We start from the raw sequence: 24,588 nt of genomic DNA on the forward strand, positions 1-24,588 counted from the left end.
ATTAAAAATTAAAAATATAGCCGCATGATTTTAATATATATTTTTTTTTAATATTTAAAATATTGAGAAGTTATTAAAATTTTTTTTTTTCAGTTACGTTTTTCATATTTTATATTCAACCTATATATACATATCATTTATTTTATTTTCTTGTGTTGTTTTAAAATTTTTTTTTATATTCTTACTGGCAACGAAACTTTTTATTGCAGTGTACGATTTTAGTTGGACTTGCTAAGCTCACGCTCTTGTTTTTGTTTTCTATCATATTGACTGCTCATATGCATCACCATCACTACCACTGTCATTGTTTTTTTTTTTTTTTCAACACCTTTTACATGCCTATTTTAAATTTTATTTCTTATCGGATTTGAGACACTTCATTTATTTCATAATTTGGTACTAATGATGATGTTTCGAGAGGGTTTAACTCTATTGGTTTTTAATTGAACAAACAAAAAAAATAAGTTTTATATATGTGTCTTTGCACTAGTCTGCATGATTTTTTTTTCTGTTTTGAGTTCGGGTTTTTTTTTTCTTAAGATTTTACATTTTAACTAGTCGTGTGTTTTATGAGTTGTTTTAACCCATTTACTCGTTTATGCGAACTTTTAATTTGTCACTAGATTTTAAGGGTTTTAAATTTTAAATTTTTTAAATCTGCACTGTGTTTTACACGTTTATTTTTGAGTCACTTTTTGTGGGTTTTTCTCTGCTCCAAGCTGCGGTGAACTCCAAATAAATTTTCCCCAGCAGAGATAGCTGCTCCAGCCGCCTTTTTGGCCGGCGCTGAATAGCGTAACCAATCTGCTCTGCTGCCTTGTTTAGCTACAGGAATTAAATTATTTAATGTTGTGCAAACGAGCCAAGGAATTGTTTAGAAATATTTACCCAGTGCTTCCTTTTCTTGGATTTTTTTCTGCTCAATCGACCTAGCGATTTCTCGCCGTGTAGTCGAAGAAAACAAGCGTGACCTACATGTGCAAAAATAATATTATTTATATGTCGATCGGCTTGGACATTTTTTTTTATAAAAAATATTTACCTTGACACGGCAATCTTTGGCAGCCGGTAAATTGGCGTTTGTTGATGGCCTTTTTCAACCGATGCCGAAATAGCAGTGGGATTAGGGTCCGGAGCACATGTGCATATGCTCGCTTGTATATTTTCCCTGCTGGGTTCGGGACCAACTTCTCAGCTTGACGACTCCAATAGAAAAGATCGAAGCCAGAAGCTGGAGACCCGAAGAACCCTTCACCGATTTGCACTTCGGTATTCACCAGCTGGTGGTTTCAACTGTCATTTTTAAGACGTTGCCAGATAAGGGGTCGATACTAATTATCGCTACTATTTTTAGGCGCGTATCATTTTCATTTCAAAAAAATACTAAAAAAGCTTTTATATGGGTCCATTACAAGGTGATGCGCAAGCCTGGGTGTACTCAAAGCCTAAGCTTGCAAATGAGAAGGTTGATACCCTGTTGACATCGATGAAGAAAGCTTTTCTACCAAAAGAGAGTGCCATTACACTGCGCAAGAAGCTCGAAGCACGTAAATTAATACTAATGTAACACTGTCAAATGGATTAGAAATGCCGAAGTGCGAGTTAATTGATTACATCATCCACGGTATACCCGATCGTCAAATACGCACAAGCGCCAACATGATGTGTTTCAAGGAGAAGGATGCCCTGCTGTCAGCCTTACAGCATGTTAATTTAGTAGCTCCAAGATCTGGAGGGGGTACTAATAATTCAGGAAAAATCGAGAAGCCAGTTTTCCGCTGCTACAATTGCAATTGTTTGGGCCACTCGCAGAGATGATTATGTAAGATATTTAAGTATGGAAATTGAAGGTAGTTTTTATGAACCTTTTTTTTTATAGAATGCCTCTAAGACTCAGGGAGCCCGATCAGCTTTATGAAGAAAAATTGTGTTCCGGCTAGCGTTATTTTGAAGTCAGCGCCACCAGCCACGTATTTTGGTTAAACTTCAGCAAATTAATTATCATTGGAAAAATTTTTATTTTCATTACAATTTATAATAAAAGAATAAAACTTGAAATGCTAGTTGATGAGAATGATTCAATGAATAGAAAAGTTATCTTGGGTAGAGATTTTTTAAATGCGAGTGGCGCTGGCATCGTCTGGAATGAAGATGAGATTACTTCAACAAATGAAAGTACAAACGAAAACGTTAATGTAGAGGTAAATTTACATGCATATGATAAAGTTCTTTTCGAAAATATGTTTCACTATGCCAGAAACAAAGTGCGAAATGAAAATAACGATCAATGACGTGAAACCGTTGTAGTGACCAACTAAGCTTACACTTACAGAAACTTTTCGAAACTTTTTTCGATTGAACAGTTAGTCTAAGTAAAGCTCAGAACCGCAGTCAGCTTCCTAAAGCTTAATTCATTCTTTGATAAAATTCTTGGCAAACGTTTATATTTCTCGGCGCTGCCAAAATTAAGTCAATATTACACGCGGTAATAAAATGTATTAATTGAGTAATCCGAGTGAAACCCAGAGTGGTATAGCCACCTATAACTTCTTGTGTGAATTTGTGCGTGAAGAAAGGTGAATAAGTGCCAATTTAGTGCGTTTCAATGCTAACTCAGTATTCATAGGGGTCCGACTTCGGAGGCGTGACGGAGGCCTAGGCCTCGAAAAGGCAGATTTCCCTGCTCTACGGCCGTCTTTAGCCGATTCCGCCAACCGCTAGCAGTGGATCTCAGTTGACCCCAGTTTCGCTCCATATTCAGCGGCCCGGACGGACTTAACCTCCGGCCGTTGATTACATAACCGCCATCGTTTGGATGCGAGCGGAACCACCCCAAGTGGAACCCCTGAGCGCAGCAGACCAATTCCGCTGGCGCAGTTTTTTATTGGACCGGAGCAACTGCTTGGTTATCACCATCGGCAAGCTGCAGTGAAAACCCCTTCGCTCCCCTCATCTGGCCGACGAAGGCCTAAGCTATTGATATACATATATGGGGACATATACACACCATCCCAAGCTATAAATAAGTGCAAAAAAAAAAAAATCGAAAAAAAAAAGTTGCCCAATGAGAAGACCCCCTTAAGTATGGAAATTGAAGGTAGTTTTTATGAACCTTTTTTTTTATAGAATGCCTCTAAGACTCAGGGAGCCCGATCAGCTTTATGAAGAAAAATTGTTTTCCGGCTAGCGTTATTTTGAAGTCAGCGCCACCAGCCACGTATTTTGGTTAAACTTCAGCAAATTAATTATCATTGGAAAAATTTTTATTTTCATTACAATTTATAATAAAAGAATAAAACTTGAAATGCTAGTTGATGAGAATGATTCAATGAATAGAAAAGTTATCTTGGGTAGAGATTTTTTAAATGCGAGTGGCGCTGGCATCGTCTGGAATGAAGATGAGATTACTTCAACAAATGAAAGTACAAACGAAAGTATGATTATAAATAGCTCGAATGACATGAATAGATTTGATAGTGAAGACGATTTTCTAGCAAAAATTTGCATCATTGAGTATGAAAATAATAATGAAAACGTTAATGTAGAGGTAAATTTACATGCATATGATAAAGTTCTTTTCGAAAATATGTTTCACTATGCCAGAAACAAAGTGCGAAATGAAAATAACGATCAATGACGTGAAACCGTTGTAGTGACCAACTAAGCTTACACTTACAGAAACTTTTCGAAACTTTTTTCGATTGAACAGTTAGTCTAAGTAAAGCTCAGAACCGCAGTCAGCTTCCTAAAGCTTAATTCATTCTTTGATAAAATTCTTGGCAAACGTTTATATTTCTCGGCGCTGCCAAAATTAAGTCAATATTACACGCGGTAATAAAATGTATTAATTGAGTAATCCGAGTGAAACCCAGAGTGGTATAGCCACCTATAACTTCTTGTGTGAATTTGTGCGTGAAGAAAGGTGAATAAGTGCCAATTTAGTGCGTTTCAATGCTAACTCAGTATTCATAGGGGTCCGACTTCGGAGGCGTGACGGAGGCCTAGGCCTCGAAAAGGCAGATTTCCCTGCTCTACGGCCGTCTTTAGCCGATTCCGCCAACCGCTAGCAGTGGATCTCAGTTGACCCCAGTTTCGCTCCATATTCAGCGGCCCGGACGGACTTAACCTCCGGCCGTTGATTACATAACCGCCATCGTTTGGATGCGAGCGGAACCACCCCAAGTGGAACCCCTGAGCGCAGCAGACCAATTCCGCTGGCGCAGTTTTTTATTGGACCGGAGCAACTGCTTGGTTATCACCATCGGCAAGCTGCAGTGAAAACCCCTTCGCTCCCCTCATCTGGCCGACGAAGGCCTAAGCTATTGATATACGCTTATCGCCAGCGCAGTGGATGCTGCCTAAGACCCGTTATGATCGCCTAGATATACACCTGCCGCCGTTGGAGTCGACGTTTCGTTTCATTTTTTTGTTTTGATTATACATTTCTTATATATTTCCTAATTATGAATGATTTAAATACTCGCAGGGCAACTGGAGTATGGCATTCGGTAGAAGTTTGACTTAGGGTTCTATAAATTTGACCAACAGCTCTTCAATGTCAACGTGAACTTGGGCCCAACTTTACGCACATATCATGGAGTGGATATTTAAAAGGTCGTGAGTACTAAATAAAACAACAACAAGAACAACAAATACCCATTATAAAATTTCTATAAAATGACGCTCTAGTGTCTTTGAAATCTTGTTCTACAATAATTTGAATTTTCCTTAATTAATATATAAATACTGTTTACTACTTCTTATTAAATATTAAATACTATGAATTAAACTATGAGTTAGGGAATAAATAGGAAAGAATAGAAGATAGATTAAGATTTGTTATTTGTAATTAAAATTAATTTTAGAATCAATGAAGATAAATTTGGAGAAATGAAATTACAAATGAAATAGAAATTATGAAGATGAGTTTTGAATAAATAATTATAATGGTTTGTCGAGTACTTGTGTCGGACATTTACTTTATTATGTGGTAGGGTTATTTGAACTCGGCCAAGGGACAATGAAGAATTTAAGCAACATTGTCATGGTAGGGAGGGTAAAGACTCGTGGAATTATTAACACCTTAATTCCTAATACCCATCAGAATCCTTAGTTCAGATTTAACGCGAGTCGGCGTGCATCCGTAGTATATTTATAGATTCATTCTCTGATATTATTTCTCTAATTCAGCTTGATTATGATTTATTGTTTTGAATAAGCCGGTTGTTTTTGGTGCCGGTTGTCCAATTGCTTCTAGTTGATGTGCTAACGACCGAGTACACGGACGAGAACCTGTTGCAACGACTCTTTTTGGAGGGTTGTTGACCGCGCTCCTTGCCAATCTTTTGGCTGTACTGCTTTTAAGCAGCAAGGACACTCTTTATGTACGGGTACATGTGTTTCCAAACAATGCTTATTCAAAATGTGATTACATTGCGTTATAACACAAGGTTGTGTATTTAACATAATTTCTTCGCAAATAAGACAGATATGTGCTGCCGAATCTGCTTGATGCTGAGTTTTTCCTGACTCAAAGCTGTGTTCAAGTGGCATACTAAACAATTTTTTTTTTCTTATGTCGTTTTCAGGGAGACATAAACAAAAGATGCATATTTCTGGGCTTCTACTAATTCTGTGCTTTGTGAATTTATTTAAATTGGGCTATTGCAATTTGTAAATGTAATTCTTGTGCATGACCTCTATTATCTACTTTACTGTACAGTTTTCTACGGACAATAAAACACAAATGCATTTATATTGTATTCCAGTAGCTTACCTCTAGTTCGTTTTCAAACAATGATCACACAATAGAACACATTGGATCAAGACTTTCTCTTACTTTATTTAAGTTGTTAATTATTCTGATAGCAAGCTACCTGAATGGTCCTTCTTGTAATCGTTAACGAAAGACCCCAAAAGTATTTACGTTTGTTAGTCTCCCATGCCATAAATAAGGAAACTTAAAAGTTCATCATCATTATAATAATTTTTAATAATCAAACAAAAATTCCTTTTGGATATTTTTCAGTGTACATCTCTCCAAATTCACAATAATCAACGAAGTCCTAATATAATTATTTTTCTTCTCTCATGTCTACCAAATTTCAATGCCTAATTTATTTATTTATTAATTACCCTATCATTACATGGCCTATTTTATTTACTTAAGGTTAATATTATTATTTATTTAATCATTTAAATTGTTTTTTTCAGTATCAATTCTGTTAGGTTTAAACAATGATAATGGTAATGTGGTGCTTAATTATGATGCTATAGAATTATTAGGAAAATATAACGATGTTTGATGTTCGATGTTTGGTTTCTTTTTCGTTTTGGGTCTACATAATTTTATTTATTTATTATTATTATATTTTTGTTTCGCTTCAACAACCTACATCGCACAATTACAATAAAACAGTTTCTATTGCTGAAAAAGAAAATATGTATATGCAAAGAAAACAAAATAATTAGGTTTTAATTCTCTCAGTGTAGCGCAGGTTTTGGCTTAACATTTAACTGCTTTTAATTTACGATGATAACATGAATTAGAATAAAAAGAGGAATCGGCAAAATAACAAAAATCAATCGATGCTGATAAGCATTAACGCCGGTAATCAGCCTTTACACTGGGCGACATAATTTGTGTTTTTTTATTTCGTTTTTTGTTTTCACTCACCCACTTTGTTGTTCTCGAAGAAGGCCTTCTTGTCGATGATGTGTTGGTGTGTATTAGGGGAAAATTAAAAATTAAAAATATAGCCGCATGATTTTAATATATTTTTTTTTTTTAATATTTAAAATATTGAGAAGTTATTTAAATTTTTTTTTTTCAGTTACGTTTTTCATATTTTATATTCATTCTATATATACATATCATTTATTTTATTTTCTTGTGTTTTATTTTTTTGTTTAGTTTTAAAATTTTTTTTTATATTCTTACTGGCAACGAAACTTTTTATTGCAGTGTACGATTTTAGTTGGACTTGCTAAGCTCACGCTCTTGTTTTTGTTTTCTATCATATTGACTGCTCATATGCATCACCATCACTACCACTGTCATTGTTTTTTTTTTTTTTTCAACACCTTTTACATGCCTATTTTAAATTTTATTTCTTATCGGATTTGAGACACTTCATTTATTTCATAATTTGGTACTAATGATGATGTTTCGAGAGGGTTTAACTCTATTGGTTTTTAATTGAACAAACAAAAAAAATAAGTTTTATATATGTGTTTTTGCACTAGTCTGCATGATTTTTTTTTTCTGTTTTGAGTTCGGGTTTTTTTTTTCTTAAGATTTTACATTTTAACTAGTCGTGTGTTTTATGAGTTGTTTTAACCCATTTACTCGTTTATGCGAACTTTTAATTTGTCACTAGATTTTAAGGGTTTTTAATTTTAAATTTTTTAAATCTGCACTGTGTTTTACACGTTTATTTTTGAGTCACTTTTTGTGGGTTTTTCTCTGCTCCAAGCTGCGGTGAACTCCAAATAAATTTTCCCCAGCAGAGATAGCTGCTCCAGCCGCCTTTTTGGCCGGCGCTGAATAGCGTAACCAATCTGCTCTGCTGCCTTGTTTAGCTACAGGAATTAAATTATTTAATGTTGTGCAAACGAGCCAAGGAATTGTTTAGAAATATTTACCCAGTGCTTCCTTTTCTTGGATTTTTTTCTGCTCAATCGACCTAGCGATTTCTCGCCGTGTAGTCGAAGAAAACAAGCGTGACCTACATGTGCAAAAATAATATTATTTATATGTCGATCGGCTTGGACATTTTTTTTATAAAAAATATTTACCTTGACACGGCAATCTTTGGCAGCCGGTAAATTGGCGTTTGTTGATGGCCTTTTTCAACCGATGCCGAAATAGCAGTGGGATTAGGGTCCGGAGCACATGTGCATATGCTCGCTTGTATATTTTCCCTGCTGGGTTCGGGACCAACTTCTCAGCTTGACGACTCCAATAGAAAAGATCGAAGCCAGAAGCTGGAGACCCGAAGAACCCTTCACCGATTTGCACTTCGGTATTCACCAGCTGGTGGTTTCAACTGTCATTTTTAAGACGTTGCCAGATAAGGGGTCGATACTAATTATCGCTACTATTTTTAGGCGCGTATCATTTTCATTTCAAAAAAATACTAAAAAAGCTTTTATATGGGTCCATTACAAGGTGATGCGCAAGCCTGGGTGTACTCAAAGCCTAAGCTTGCAAATGAGAAGGTTGATACCCTGTTGACATCGATGAAGAAAGCTTTTCTACCAAAAGAGAGTGCCATTACACTGCGCAAGAAGCTCGAAGCACGTAAATTAATACTAATGTAACACTGTCAAATGGATTAGAAATGCCGAAGTGCGAGTTAATTGATTACATCATCCACGGTATACCCGATCGTCAAATACGCACAAGCGCCAACATGATGTGTTTCAAGGAGAAGGATGCCCTGCTGTCAGCCTTACAGCATGTTAATTTAGTAGCTCCAAGATCTGGAGGGGGTACTAATAATTCAGGAAAAATCGAGAAGCCAGTTTTCCGCTGCTACAATTGCAATTGTTTGGGCCACTCGCAGAGATGATTATGTAAGATATTTAAGTATGGAAATTGAAGGTAGTTTTTATGAACCTTTTTTTTTATAGAATGCCTCTAAGACTCAGGGAGCCCAATCAGCTTTATGAAGAAAAATTGTGTTCCGGCTAGCGTTATTTTGAAGTCAGCGCCACCAGCCACGTATTTTGGTTAAACTTCAGCAAATTAATTATCATTGGAAAAATTTTTATTTTCATTACAATTTATAATAAAAGAATAAAACTTGAAATGCTAGTTGATGAGAATGATTCAATGAATAGAAAAGTTATCTTGGGTAGAGATTTTTTAAATGCGAGTGGCGCTGGCATCGTCTGGAATGAAGATGAGATTACTTCAACAAATGAAAGTACAAACGAAAGTATGATTATAAATAGCTCGAATGACATGAATAGATTTGATAGTGAAGACGATTTTCTAGCAAAAATTTGCATCATTGAGTATGAAAATAATAATGAAAACGTTAATGTAGAGGTAAATTTACATGCATATGATAAAGTTCTTTTCGAAAATATGTTTCACTATGCCAGAAACAAAGTGCGAAATGAAAATAACGATCAATGACGTGTGATGGAGGGGGGCGGCTTTAAGTCTGAAATGCACTCGAAATAAGAACACGTAGAACTTTCGGGTTTTTACGCGACGGGCGTCGATGTCTTTATTGTAGAAGGTAAATTGGTACTAAACTATACAAAAGAAACTATAGCTAGGGAGAGCGGATTGGAAGCTCTAGGACTGGAAGTCCGGAGGAAGAGGGAGAGAAAAGGAGAGCGTTCGGGATCACACTGCCTCCCGACATTAAACGCCTTTCTGGCGTGAACATTCTCCCCCCCCTTGCGAGGATACGCAGCAAAAGTAACAGGAAGGATTAGCTCTGGAAAACGTAGGATAACGCTGAGCACTCGTTGGTATGGAGAAGAGTGTGGTGATCCTGTCCACACGACTGGCATCGGTCGCTACTTCGACAGGATCCTCCGGAATGGTGGTGGGCCAGGCAGTTGACGCAGTACTTCTTTTCGATGACTGCCTGGAGCCGTTTCTCAGCGCTAAGGCGCAGAAACCGGTGGCATTTCCGAAGAGGATGGTTCCCTTGGCAGACTCGGCATTGGTAGGATAAAATACCTCGGGAACGTCTGCTCTTGCTATCGTCGTATGGAACCCAGTAATTGGAGGAATCGGCAGAAGTGGTCACTCGTGTGGAGAACGAGGAAATCCTTTGGATGGGTGCAGGAATTTGTGGTGCGTCATCACGAGGATTCGGAACACTGGATGAAGTGTTGCTTGGATGCAACAATGTGTGATGCCGACCGTGACAAATAAGACAGCTGTGGGCGCTTGTGCAATTACGGAGCGGATGACCGCTTGCAAAGCAATTTGAGCACAACTGCTTTTTCTCAATGTAAGATGATCGATCGACTATCGTCATTTGGAGGAAGCGTGGACATTTACGGACGGGATGGTTCTCTGCAGAACACAAATCGCATCTTTTGGATAAGTGAACAATCCGCGTACTAAAGGATTTTAGTACTCGCGGTGCCACGATGGATTTTGTCGGGTTGGACGGACTGAGGCGTATCGTAGGAGGTTGAATAGAATTTATAGATTTCAGAGTTCTATGGCGCTCAGTAAGGAAAGAATCTAATTCTAGCCACGTCGGAATCTCGGTTTTATTTGGTAAGGACTGCTCCCATAATGAGAGCGTCAGCTTTGGAAGCTTCGTGGAACACAAATAAACCAATAGACAATCCCAATTATCCGTAGGAAGGCCGGACAGAGTTAGGGATGTGAGGCAATTTTGAATTGTATTCTGCAGCTCCTTCAAGGCTGCCGAGGATTCGCGTTCAATGGATTGTATGTTTAGTAATTTCTTCAGTTGGCTGTTCACCAACGCGCGTTTATTTTCGAAACGCTCAGATAGGTTTTCCCATGCTGAGCGGAAACCGTCGTTGGTTAGTGGCGAATTCGAAACTATGGAATGAGCTTCACCACTCGTCTTGGCATTTAAATAGAACAACTTTTCTACAGGGGTCAGCGTAGGATTGTCGATATAGACCGCTGTGAAAAGGTCTCGGAAAGTCGGCCAGCGAAGATAATCGCCCGAGAACACTTCCGTTTCGCACGGAGGAAGCCGACAGCCAGACGGAAAGGAATTTTGGGGCGCAGGAGGTTGGACTGGAGCTGCTTTAGCAGAGATCGTATCGATCTGTTCCATGAACTTGGCGGCACACCGTTCATAAATGGAATAGGTGTCGTCGTATTTTGCCTTAAGAGTGGGCAAGGTGTCTGCAGCGCCCTTTAAACCAACTGAAATTAGCTCTGAACAAGCTTCGTACTCTGTCTCGACCTTGTCCCATAGCGCTCGGACTTGGTCGAGATGGATTTGACAAGAGTACATGGATGGAGTGGGTGCTGCTGGATTGCAGACTCTGGACTCGAAGTGACTCAGACGGTCACAGATCAAAGTAAATTTGTTTGAAATTGAAGGAGCCATTTTGAATTTTTTTTTTTTTACAAAAATGTACTATAAATATATATTAAAATTTATGTGTCGAAGTTTGATTGGGAATTTAGGAACCAATCGGAGTCGTAATAATTATTTTTGAAATAATAATTATCTTTGCGGAAAATTGTATTTTTTTGGAATTTAAAAACGGAAATATGCAATTTAATTTAATAATTCCGGTCAGCAGCGAATAATATACGGTCACACTAGTGCGGATACGGAAGCGCACTTGGATTTCTAACTTAATTCGTTAGTTGGAATTTTAATATAAAATAATTTTCAAATTATATAAAATAATTTACAAATTATTTTATTGATCTGGACTTATGTGATTGACCGGTGCTGTATTTTGGAACCAATACGTGTGTATGTCTATTTGTGCACTTGTCGTATGCAAGTGCAAAATAGCGGAGATAAGGAGAGGAGGAAAAAATTGCCAAATATTGGACCGTCGACTTGCAGACGATTAAGTATGTATGTACATATGTATATTTAATTAGGTGAAGCTCAGGATAGAGCAAGGGAGAGTAAATAAATTAAATATACAAATGAAGTTGGCGCTGCAGTGCATATATTTAAATGAATTTATAGTCGTAGTAGCTGCCGGACAGTAATTGAAATATTTTGGGTTATATATTTATATATTTGTTGTAAATATATGTATGTTTCGGAATGAAGTGGACTGTATTTGTAGTTTTTCTTTTTGTTTTAATTTGTTTGTTATAAATATGTGGATATCTTTATGTATACTCAGATGTTGCGGAAGTAGTCGGAGATCAGTAGTGTAGACTGGACGGGAGTGAAAATATATGTACGTACATATGTACATATATAAATGTAAATAAAGCGGAACACAGCGAACGTAAAGGAATTTAAAACAATTCGGAACTGAAAGTTTCACTGTGGCTTAGGCATTTAAACAAACACTTTCGGAATTTTGGAACCCGTAGATCTTGTATAGAAATTATTTGGATATAATTTCTCGATTTGGGGAAATGTCAATGTTGACAGCGATTGTAGTCTTGTGGAGTGGACTGTATTGAATATGTATGTAAATGTAAATAAATGCTAGCGGGAACACAGTTAACGAAGAGGAATTGAGAACTATTGGAATTAAATTCTCACTGTGGCTATTGCATTTATTTATTTATTTAAACACACACTTTTGGATTTTGGCACAAATGTAGAAAATGAATACCGAATTATTTTGGATTTTTGGAAGGTATTATGCTGCCGTAGTGTCGGATTAATCGGACTTGGATTTAGACAATAATCATACAGAGAAGTTAAGACGAATTGAGTTTCGCAAAACCTAACTGTATGACCGGCAGCAATAATGTAATGGACTTATCTGGTGCGGTGTTAAAGCCACCGGAGCTGCTGGTGGATGAAATCCGGCTCTGATGGACCAAATGATGGAGGGGGGCGGCTTTAAGTCTGAAATGCACTCGAAATAAGAACACGTAGAACTTTCGGGTTTTTACGCGACGGGCGTCGATGTCTTTATTGTAGAAGGTAAATTGGTACTAAACTATACAAAAGAAACTATAGCTAGGGAGAGCGGATTGGAAGCTCTAGGACTGGAAGTCCGGAGGAAGAGGGAGAGAAAAGGAGAGCGTTCGGGATCACACTGCCTCCCGACATTAAACGCCTTTCTGGCGTGAACAACGTGAAACCGTTGTAGTGACCAACTAAGCTTACACTTACAGAAACTTTTCGAAACTTTTTTCGATTGAACAGTTAGTCTAAGTAAAGCTCAGAACCGCAGCTTACCTGCAGTCAGCTTCCTAAAGCTTAATTCATTCTTTGATAAAATTCCTTGGCAAACGTTTATATTTCTCGGCGCTGCCAAAATTAAGTCAATATTACACGCGGTAATACAATTTATTAATTGAGTAATCCGAGTGAAACCCAGAGTGGTATAGCCACCTATAACTTCTTGTGTGAATTTGTGCGTGAAGAAAGGTGAATAAGTGCCAATTTAGTGCGTTTCAATGCTAACTCAGTATTCATAGGGGTCCGACTTCGGAGGCGTGACGGAGGCCTAGGCCTCGAAAAGGCAGATTTCCCTGCTCTACGGCCGTCTTTAGCCGATTCCGCCAACCGCTAGCAGTGGATCTCAGTTGACCCCAGTTTCGCTCCATATTCAGCGGCCCGGACGGACTTAACCTCCGGCCGTTGATTACATAACCATCGTTTGGATGCGAGCGGAACCACCCCAAGTGGAAGACCTGAGCGCAGCAGACCAATTCCGCTGGCGCAGTTTTTTATTGGACCGGAGCAACTGCTTGGTTATCACCATCGGCAAGCTGCAGTGAAAACCCCTTCGCTCCCCTCATCTGGCCGACGAAGGCCTAAGCTATTGATATACGCTTATCGCCAGCGCAGTGGATGCTGCCTAAGACCCGTTATGATCGCCTAGATATACACCTGCCGCCGTTGGAGTCGACGTTTCGTTTCATTTTTTTGTTTTGATTATACATTTCTTATATATTTCCTAATTATGAATGATTTAAATACTCGCAGAGCAACTGGAGTATGGCATTCGGTAGAAGTTTGACTTAGGGTTCTATAAATTTGACCAACAGCTCTTCAATGTCAACGTGAACTTGGGCCCAACTTTACGCACATATCATGGAGTGGATATTTAAAAGGTCGTGAGTACTAAATAAAACAACAACAAGAACAACAAATACCCATTATAAAATTTCTATAAAATGACGCTCTAGTGTCTTTGAAATCTTGTTCTACAATAATTTGAATTTTCCTTAATTAATATATAAATACTGTTTACTACTTCTTATTAAATATTAAATACTATGAATTAAACTATGAGTTAGGGAATAAATAGGAAAGAATAGAAGATAGATTAAGATTTGTTATTTGTAATTAAAATTAATTTTAGAATCAATGAAGATAAATTTGGAGAAATGAAATTACAAATGAAATAGAAATTATGAAGATGAGTTTTGAATAAATAATTATAATGGTTTGTCGAGTACTTGTGTCGGACATTTACTTTATTATGTGGTAGGGTTATTTGAACTCGGCCAAGGGACAATGAAGAATTTAAGCAACATTGTCATGGTAGGGAGGGTAAAGACTCGTGGAATTATTAACACCTTAATTCCTAATACCCATCAGAATCCTTAGTTCAGATTTAACGCGAGTCGGCGTGCATCCGTAGTATATTTATAGATTCATTCTCTGATATTATTTCTCTAATTCAGCTTGATTATGATTTATTGTTTTGAATAAGCCGCACTAATTAAATGTAGTAGCGTCGTACTATCGCTAGCTAAAAGAACCCCGACCTACGGAGAGCTAGACCAGACCATAGCAAGAGTGCGCATCACTAGCGAAGGAAGTACCAGGTCCTCGTTTATAGTAACTACCACCCTCTATAAAAAGGCCCCATAATAAAAATCTTTAAAACTACGTACACTACACATTTTGGCGCCCAGACGTGGAGCTCGACAGGTTGTTAACTTGTTATAGCACACTAAGCTCTAGACTGATCCATCCACAATTAAGACACAATAGAACTTATGTCAATAAAGTAACATATTGGATTGAGAGCATCGATTGGGAAGAGATAGTGAAATTTAGGAACATGCGATTCAATTTTAAAGAGAGTTGATCGACCAAAGGCAGCTGTTTTAAATCCACAGAAGCTCATCACCATACGTTTTTTAGCTCAACCTTGTTTACAAATTGATTCTCCAGGAATACATTATTCTCACACTTTTAAAAGCTTGTATACCATATTGTCCGATTTTCAATAAAAGACGATCATGAGGCAATAGACCTTCTTTAATCAACGATCAAATACAGATGGTAGGTAGGTGTAAGTGGTGAGGCAGCCCTGGCCGCCTCCAATTAGAGCTGAGCTCCGTTTTGATCCACACCCTCGATTTGTTGTTGTCTGCGCCCTACTTAGTACCAGCCCGTGTCATTCAGGTAAGCTGGGATGGCCGCTACTGGCTGCCTTCCAATTTCCCATAGTGACTCGAGTTGGTGTGCTCCGAAGTGTCGGGCACTTTGTTTGTTGAGTGCCGGGCAGTGGCACAGCAGATGCTCTGGTGTCTCCTGCTCGCTTGGTTCCTTGCAGCTTCTGCATTGTGGGTTGTAGGGTAGACCCATCTTACAGGCTTGCGTGCCTATTGGCCAGTGGCCTGTGATGGTTGCCGCTATCCTCCTGATGTCCTTTTTGCTCTTGGAGATCAGTTCTGCGGTTCTCTTCCTATTGAATTCTGGCCAGCATAGTTTCGATCTTCTGTGCTCTGCCTTCGTCGACCATTCCTTGCTGGCTAGTTGTTTGAAATAGTCATGAATTTCCGTCTGGACTGAGTTCAGGGAGATCTGTATGTCTGTTGTTGCTGAGTGTTCTTCTGACCCTTTTCTGGCCAGCTCGTCTGCTTTCTCGTTTCCGTCTATGTCATTGTGTCCGGGTACCCAGGCTATTTGTACCCTGTTGTCTTCTGCTAGTCTGTTTAGTGCCCCTTTACATTTGGCCACTAGTTTTGAATTCGTCCGTGCTTGTGCGAGGGATTTGATCGCCGCCTGGCTGTCTGAGTATATCCTCACCTTGGTATTCCGGAGGCCTCGGTCTAGCGAAAGTTCGGCAGCTTTCAGTATCGCGAGAACCTCCGCCTGGAAAACCGTCGCTGACTCTGGGAGGTGGAAGTATTCCTCCACCTTCCAGCTCTCGGCGTAGATTCCGGCCCCTACTCCGCCGCTCATCTTTGAGCCGTCGGTGTAGAGTGATACTTCGTCCGGTTCGGTTACTCTCCCTCTCTTCCAGTCTTCCCTTGTAGGGTATATAGTGGTGTATGTGTTACCGAATCGCAGTTCGGTTGTCATGTAGTCTGTGTCTACTGTCTTCCGATAGTTTATCTCGTCCAGGATCCTGCAGTGTCCGGTGTGGTAGTCTTTCCAGCTTTGACTAGCCTTAAGTCGTACCGCTCCTTGTGCTGCAGTGTTCCTGATGAAATGCTCTATCGGTAATATGTTCACGATGGCGTTCAGCGCCGCTGCGGGGCATGATCTCAGTGCTCCCGTGGCTCCTGCGCATGCCGATCTCTGTATCCTTGTTAGCTTCTGGACGTTGTATGCCCTGGTTAATGCTGGCCACCATACTAGTGCTCCGTATGTGAGTATGGGTCTTACTACCGCTGTGTAAAGCCATATTATTATCTTGGGGTGGATGCGTCAGTTCTTTCCGAACATCTTCCTGCAGGAATAGAATGCTATGCTTGCTTTCTTGACTCTCTCGTTGATGTTTTGTTTCCATGACAGTTTCGCATCCAGTATCACTCCCAGATACTTTGCCTGCTGTGATATCTCTAGTTCTATGCCATCTATCTTTGGCTTTGTGAAGCTAGGGACCTTAGTTCTTCTAGTGAAGAACATTAGTTCCGTTTTACTTGTTTTACTTGGATTTATGCCCAATCCGCAGGCTTTTGCCCATGCATTGAGTTTAGTAAGTGCCCTTGTCATTAGTTCGCTGATGACGTCGGGGAATGATCCTGAAGTGAGTAGGACTACGTCGTCTGCGTATGCTACCACTTTTACTCCTTCGCTATTTAGTGTTCTTAGTACGTCCATGTTTATCAGCCAGAGCAGTGGGGACAGGACTCCCCCCTGAGGTGTGCCCCTCTTCACAAATCTTGTGTGATGAGTGCCACTCAGTTCGGCTGTTATCCTCCTGCTCGTCAGCATTGCGCCAATCCATGCCCTGATGCCTCCCTCTACTCCTATACCGTTGAGGGAACTCAGGATGGAATCCGCATTGACGTTATTAAAGGCTCCTTCTATGTCCAGGAAGGTGGCCATGGCGTAGTTTTTGAAAAGTAGAGCCTTTTCTATGTATCGCACTACCTCGTGTAATGCTGTTTCCGTGGATCGGCCTTTCCTGTACGCATGTTGCGCATTGGAAAGGTTTTTCTCCGTTCTTTCTCTGATGTGGATATCAATGATCCGTTCCAGTGTTTTCATTAGGAAGGAGGTAAGGCTTATCGGCCTATAATCCTTGGCTTGGATGTGTCCTCTTCTTCCTGGTTTTGGTATGAAGACTACCCTCGCTTCCTTCCATGGAAGTGGTATGTGTGCTGTTTTAATGCATGCCTGGAAGATTGCTTGCAGCCATTTTCCCGTGCTTGCTTTTGTTGTTTGTAGCATTGCCGGTATTACTCCGTCTGGACCCGGGCTTTTGTATTTGTCGAAGGAATCTATCGCCCAATGGATTCTTTCCATGGTGATGATCTCTTCTACTTGTAGCTGCTGGTCTGCCCCCTGGCTTACCATTATTCTAGGTTCTTCTTTTTGGTTTCCTGGGAAATGCGTATTCAGCAGGATTTCCAGTGACTTTTCAGCCGACGTACTTCCTGTCCCGTCGGGTTTGTTTATGAGCGTGGGGATTGGGCTCGATAGGATTTTACTTAGCCTCGCCGTGTCTTTGACTCCTTCAAGCGATTCACAGTAGCTGCTCCAAGATTCCTTCTTGGCTACGTAGATTGCCTTTTTGTATTCTTTGTGTATTGCTTTGTACGGCTGCCAGTCTTTGGTTCCGTAACTAGTGTTGAAGGCTTTTCGAACTTTCTTTCTGAGCTCGCATAGCTCTTTGTTCCACCATGGTGGGTATGTCTTCTTAGAGTATGTTAGTCTGCATGACTCTTTGTAGGCTTTGTTCAGAATATTTGTGAAGTCCTCGACTTCCTTATCTATTCTCTCCGGGGTGGATCGGGTCTTGATCCTTCTGTCTTTAACCTTTGACTGTACAATCTTTCTGTATTTGTCTCAGTCAGTGTTTCGAGGGTTTCGCTTCGGCGCCGTTTCACATACCGGCATCACGATTTCGAAGAATATGTACCTGTGGTCTGAAAACGAGTCTTGTGTAGAGACTCCCCAATTTCTTACCTTGTAATCACTATGCTCCATTTGGAGGGTTATGTCTAAGACTTCCTCCCAGCCCTGATATCCTTCCGTGCTTGGAAAGATGAAGGTGGGCGTGTTTCCCTTGTTACAAATATTGACGTCACGACATATAATACTATCGATGAGAGACTCACCCCTTTCGTTTCTCTCCTTACTTCCCCACAGTGTGTGCCTTGCGTTGGCATCGCACCCGAGGATGAGCGTCGTCTTAGTCTCCTCGGCCCACTGCATCACGCTATTAACCGCTTCAGGTGGTGCAGGTTCGTCGTGGGCCATGTATCCGGAGGCTATTAGTATGGCTGTCCTATCCGCCGCCTTGAATCTTGCCACTGCCAGATCTAAGTTGCTGAGATTGGGGTAGAGAAGAGCATTAAGGTTGTTTTTAATGATTATACCCTCCCTCGGCCTACCTGTCGAGTTTGTGTATAATGTTGTGTATCCCTTTATGGCCATGCCAGAGATTTGTCCGTCTTTTGTCCATGGCTCTTGTATAAGGCCGATGTCGATGTCGCTCGGAGAAGGACCCCCAGATTAGCTGAAGCGTGGGAGCTGCGCTTCAGGTTTATCTGAAAGACCGTCAGCATTAGATTGGGGTGGTGTTGGGGGTGCTGTCGTCGATCGCCAAATCGTCCAGCAGCTTATTGGCGTCTTCGACTTCGTCTTCCAGAATATCGTCCGGTTCGTCTAGGAAGACCTTCACCTTGGCTTTCCTGATGCCGTACCGGACCTTGTTGTCTGCTGCCTTCAGCTGTTCTAGGCAGCGCTGGTTGATTAAGAACAGATATGGCTGGCTGGACTTCATTTCTCGCTCAGCTCTGAGAATGGCCCAGTCCTCCATGTCGACTCCTTTATTCATTGCTCGCAGAGTCTTGAGCACCCTTTCATGGCTAGACAGCCCCTTGGGTAACCAGATGCGAGCTCTGGGTCTCCTTGGGATGTCCCTGGCGGGGACTAGCTTTATGCTAATCCCCTTCCATGCTTTGCTTAGTCTGGCAACGCAATCCGCCAGGAAGTCCCGCGAAAACTCGTCGTCGCACCTGATTACCCGGTGCCCCCTAACCATGTCTGAGGAGTCAAAGGAGGGTGACTGGCCCGTTGGCTCGGACAGTAATTTGTCGGTCACCATCTCTGCCAACTGGGTCTCGACCTCCTCCCATTTCTCCATCAGAAGGCGCCCATCGTCGTTGAGCTCATCAACAAGTGCCATAGCGAGGCTATCTCGGGCCACCTCGCTGAATTTTCTCGCCGTCTTGACAAAGGTGGTCGGTCTCGGGGCGCCCTTCGCGTCTTTGGCTCTCTTCGGAGCGCTCTCGCTCACTTCTTGTGAGCGGTTGCGCTTCGATTGGGGAGGCAAAAGCGTTTCTGGGTGCTCCTTTTCGTATCGCTCATACTCCTCGATCACTGCGAGGTACCTAGTTTTGTCTGCTAGGTCGCGCGGATCGGCTTTGCCCTCCTTTTCATTCCTTGCTATTTTGGCAAGGATGAAATGGGCCTTGCTTGCTTGCGCCTTTCTTTGCTGGTTGGTCCACAGTTTTGACTTCCCGTGTTCGCCCGTCGCTTTGGCTTGGCATGCCGCTGCTTTGCTTATCGTTGGTTGTGTCGCTTGAGGTGTGCTGGTCTTAGCACTTCCCTCTGAAATGGACGGAGCCAGACTCTCATCATCTGAGCGCAGTAGCTCCTCCTCGTCCAATTCACTCTCAGTCGCCGGTTGTTGGGGTTTTACCTCCCCCATGAGGTCCGAAGCGGATTTTTTGGTTAAGCTCATGTTCATAAACGCCCGCGTTGCTCGACAGGGCGAGCGCGGCGGGCCCGAGGGGTTTGGGGCATTGAAGTAAGGTCGACCGTGGCTTCGCCCCTAAGCCACGGCAAGGCTCGTTCCGACCCAGGGTTGCCCGGCCCTGGGAAGGCTCCGTTCGAACACAGCTGGTTTAACCCCTCAGCTGCGAACCTTATAGTCAGTGGGCACGGGTCGCTTTACACGCCTGACTTGAGGGGAGGTAGTTTTAAGACTTGCCCATGTCTCGGTAGGGATTGGGAGGCAGAGGATTATTAGGTGAGGGATTCACTGGAGGTGCCGCTCGCATTGGCCGTACCGTAGAACGTTTCCAGGAGGTACCACGCGGAGGACCTTCTCCCAGGAGAAGGTGGTGTCTATCAAACTGATATTCACCTACGAGTCGACTTGGTGTACCATTAGAGCCGAGGAATATTCATCAACAGTTGCCCTGTTGACTTTGCCTTGGTATGGCACACCCATACCACCCTCAAATACAGATACAACTAAGAATTCTGATAGAAGTTACCGACATAAAGGAAAACAAACCAAACATTTATAAAAATTATAATAAAAATAAGATGGCAACCAAAAATAGCTCTGATAATGGTGAAGTGTCACAAGGCACCGAAAGTAGCTGTATTATATGCAGAGAAAACTTTACTCCAGCAGTTCTGTCTGCAACAGCACCCTGCAGGCATATATTTCACAAGCGCTGTATTATAAATCACTAAAAAAAACTACACAAACTTGTCCCACTTGCAATGCGGATTGCAACGAATCGAATTTATCATATTCTAACAACACTTTACTCGCTGAATTAAACGCAGCAGTAGCAGGAACATCCAGCGTTAGCGAATACCAAGATGACAATAGTCAATCAAGACGAAATACCCGAACAGGCAGAGTCCGAGGTACACCTCCTAGACGGGGAATGTCAACCAGAAACACTTATAGAGGGAATTTGGATAGGCTCTTATCAGAACCTCCAACCACTTCCAGTATGGCTCTTAGTAGTCCACCAGAGCTGATGAACTATATACAGTTCACCGTTAGCCAACAACAGGCTCAACTGATGGATCAACTTACCTCTTACTTAGGGAAAACTATAGAGACATCTATTAAAAGTCAATTGGACAACTTGCAATTACCTCAACCCACACACACAAATTTCACACCTGGCAATATACAATCGAACAGGCATCTCAGTAGGAACGATTCTGATCAAAACCCTTACTCGCAGAACCATGTTAGTAACAATGTAGAAGATAGAGGCGTAAACAGGAGCAATACAAGCTCATACGTTAGCCCAGAAAAAGTATCAGGAATTATTCAGAAATGGGGACTAAAATTTGATGGCAGTAAAACAAGCATCAGAATGGATGAATTTATTTACAGGGTATGCTCACTTACCAACCAAAATCTATCTAACGATTATGGACTTTTATGCAACCATTTGTACCTTTTGTTTGCAGGAAAAGTAAGTGATTGGTATTGGAAGTTTCATCGAAAGAATCCGAATTTCGATTGGAACACATTTTGTGGCGAATTTAGGAAAAGATTCGAAGATATAGAGACAGATTATGACATTTGGGAGGGAATCCGGAAACGCAAGCAAGGCGAAAACGAAGCTTTTGAAGATTTCCAGGAAAATATGGAACGATTAATTGATAGACTTCAAAACGGAGTGTCCGAAACCCAATTAGTTGAATTATTAGTTAGGAATGCGAAACCGAGTCTACATCACGAGTTGCTGCATCTGAAAATCTTAAATAGAGCATAACTACGATACGAAGTGCGCAGACATGAGCAGTTTTATAACAATCTTAGAACATTCAAACCAAAACCTTTCCGCTCATACGTTACAGAGTTAACTAACGAGGACGAGGAAACAGGTTCAATATGAGTAGATGAGGAGGTTAATCAAATTCAACGCAGAAATATCCCAACTTGTTGGAATTGTGACAAACAAGGTCACAGATTCGACGATTGCATGGCAAAAAGAATTATATTTTGTTACGGTTGTGGACTTAAAGACAAATATAAACCGACTTGTCCTAACTGTAATCCGGGAAACCGACAAAAGGATGTTTCTCTGAGCAACAAGGAGATACATCCGTAAAATCCGAAGTCGCAACTCCAAACCCAACCCATGAGTTTCAGGAAACAGAAATTTCAAGTCAGCCTGAGATTCATTATTCTTTCATTCCTTTACATAAAAGGATACAAAATTACAATAATAAACGTAAGGAAATATTTCATAATGTAGATAGTATTGGGACTCATTTAAAACCCAAACGATCTACCATAAGGTTAAGAGAGTTGTTCACACAGGAACACGTATATATGTATGTATATAAATAAGAACGCATCTGTTAGCGATTAAGTCCCGGCCACAGTGCACATGTCTAGCACTTGAGTGCATAGCTTTTTGAAACCGCCACTTGAGCCTATGTAACAAGTGACCCGAAATATGACCTCGTGTGAGTGGTCTGGTTTTGTTTAAGATATGTTCTTTTGGGGGTGACTGTTTGCACCCTTATCGTCCTTAAAGTATTTCTTACGATCGGGAACTGTCCGATGCGTGGGTCTAGAACTAAGATCTACAATGTACATTCTCATGTTAGCTATATAAGCTAGGGTTTGAATGAAATAAAATCAGTTTCTTACAAAAACTCAGCAGATGAAGACTTCTCATTTATTTGGGGTCTTTCAAGAGTTTTGGAAGAAAGTACATAAGGATCGATAGAAACTTATTTCCGCTATAGTACTTAATTCTGATCAAAGACTCTATACAGATATTTCTATAGAGGGTCATAATTATAAGGCTTTATTAGATTCTGGAGCAACTATAAGCTGTGTAGGCGGATCTGCTGCTCAGAATTTTATTAAAAACAAAAATGTAAGAAAATCTTCTGCCGTAATTTGCGCTGCGAACGGAACAGAAAGCAAAGTAGTGTCAAAACTTACTACTTCTGGACGATCTTGAATTATTTATAATACCCGACCTTAAACAAGATGTCTACTTAGGCATCGCCTTTTGGCAAAAGTTTGGATTATTAAATAAAATTACAAACGAACCGGCCATATCTGAGTTAGATATCGGTTCATTGGATGATAATGAAGAGTCTCCAAAATATCATTAGCTAAATGAAGGAGAAAAACGTCGACTTGATTCAGTTATAAAAACATTTCCATCATTTGCTTCCGAAGGATTAAGTCGTACCAGCTTGTCCACACATAGCATTGATATAGGAAATGCGAGTCCTGTTAAACAGCGGCATTGGCCAGTTTCACCAGCAGTCGAAAAACTGATGTTCGCTGAAGTAGATAACATGCTAGCCTTAGATGTTATTGAAGAGTCAACTAGTGCTTGGAGCAGTAACTGTATGTTAGAAAAGAAGGGTGACAAAAATCATCTGTGTCTTGACTCGAGAGAAGTTAATAAAGTCACGAAGCGAGACGCATACCCATTACCCCATATCGATGGCATCTTAAGTCGTTTACCGCCAGCTAAATTCATAAGTGGCATCGACATGAAGCATGCATACTGGCAGATACCGCTCGATGAGAATTCTAAGCAATACACGACGTTTACAATACCAAATAGACCCCTTTATCAATATAAAATGATGCCTTTTGGTCTTTGTAACGCGGCTCAAACTCCTTGTCGTTTGATGGATCGAGTTATTCCAGCTCATCTCAGGACTAGAGTGTTTGTATATTTGGATGATTTATTGGTTTTATCCGAGGACTTTGAGTCACATATGCTTTTGCTGCAAGCAAAGCAAATCTCACCATCAACGTCAGCAAATCCAAATTTTGTATGAGAGAAATCATATATCTCGGCTTTATAATTGGAAATGGGCAAATAAGAACCAACCCTGATAAGGTTAAAGCGATAGTAGAATTTCCGCAGCCTACTTCTGTTAAGCAGTTGCGAAGATTTCTAGGCTTAGCCGGATGGTACCGACGCACAGTAGCGCCTCTCGGACAATTAGCGTTGCAAAAATCGAAAAAGTCATGTTCGCAAAAACAATTTTAACCATACTTATTCGACAGAAAATTTCCCAAGGATCTAGAATCTGCAATAAAATCTATTTTAAGATTTTTTTTTGTAGAAGATATGACCATTCAAAGTTGAACTTTCTTTCGTTGTTTGCATCAAACAAAAAAAAAATGGGTAAATTGGTCGACTTTCAGGTAATATTACACAAAAACCATAAAATCAATGGTCATGGTTTTTACTTTAAATGATAGATACATTTATAAACTGTTAATTAACCCAAAAAAACGGCACTTTGGATTGGGCTTGTACAGGTAAATCGCTACCTTCCAGGTGTCCATTTTTTTCACCTTTTTCTGCCTAAAGTAGTCTATAACTTCTGAAGCCGATGAAAGCCACCGACTACACTATGTCTACAAGTTACGTGGATCTTTCCTGGACCAGAATTAACTTTCATCGGCTTCGTCGAGCTGCGTCTGCGAAAATGCAACGACATAAACCAAAGCTACTCATGGTGAAATATACCAAAATACCAACACAATTTCATACATTCCAAGAAATATACTAACTGTAGCGCGTGGCGGTTACACTTTAAATTAAAAAAATTTTTTTTTCAGTTTTCAAATTATTTTTATTTGAGCAAATACATAAAAATAAACATAAAAAATTAAATAAAAAATATTTTTTAAAAATTGTTTTCATTGAAAAAAAATTATTTTTTTACTTTGATACCCTTTAAAAATGCGTATTTGTGGGCGTGGTACATTATGCAGTACATATACCACACC

General features: G+C 40.4%; 2 protein-coding genes across 2 annotated transcripts in view; one reads left to right on the plus strand and one right to left on the minus strand.

Annotated features, from left to right (window-relative positions):
• Positions 1–24,588, plus strand: part of kl-5 (male fertility factor kl5) — an 871,112-nt gene that overhangs the window by 357,180 nt on the left and 489,344 nt on the right. The window lies entirely within an intron of this gene.
• On the minus strand, positions 18,604–19,785 carry LOC121502190 (uncharacterized). The gene has a single exon (XM_041775194.1). The coding sequence runs from the start codon at positions 19,783–19,785 to the stop codon at positions 18,604–18,606; it is 1,182 nt and encodes a 393-aa protein (XP_041631128.1).

The sequence above is a fragment of the Drosophila kikkawai genome, chromosome X, assembly GCF_030179895.1.
Source record: "Drosophila kikkawai strain 14028-0561.14 chromosome X, DkikHiC1v2, whole genome shotgun sequence".
Classification (NCBI taxonomy): Eukaryota; Metazoa; Arthropoda; class Insecta; order Diptera; family Drosophilidae; genus Drosophila; species Drosophila kikkawai.

Excerpts from the sequence above, each read along its gene's own strand:
- LOC121502190 (XM_041775194.1), bottom strand. The coding sequence starts at position 19,785 with ATGAGCTTAACCAAAAAATCCGCTTCGGACCTCATGGGGGAGGTAAAA.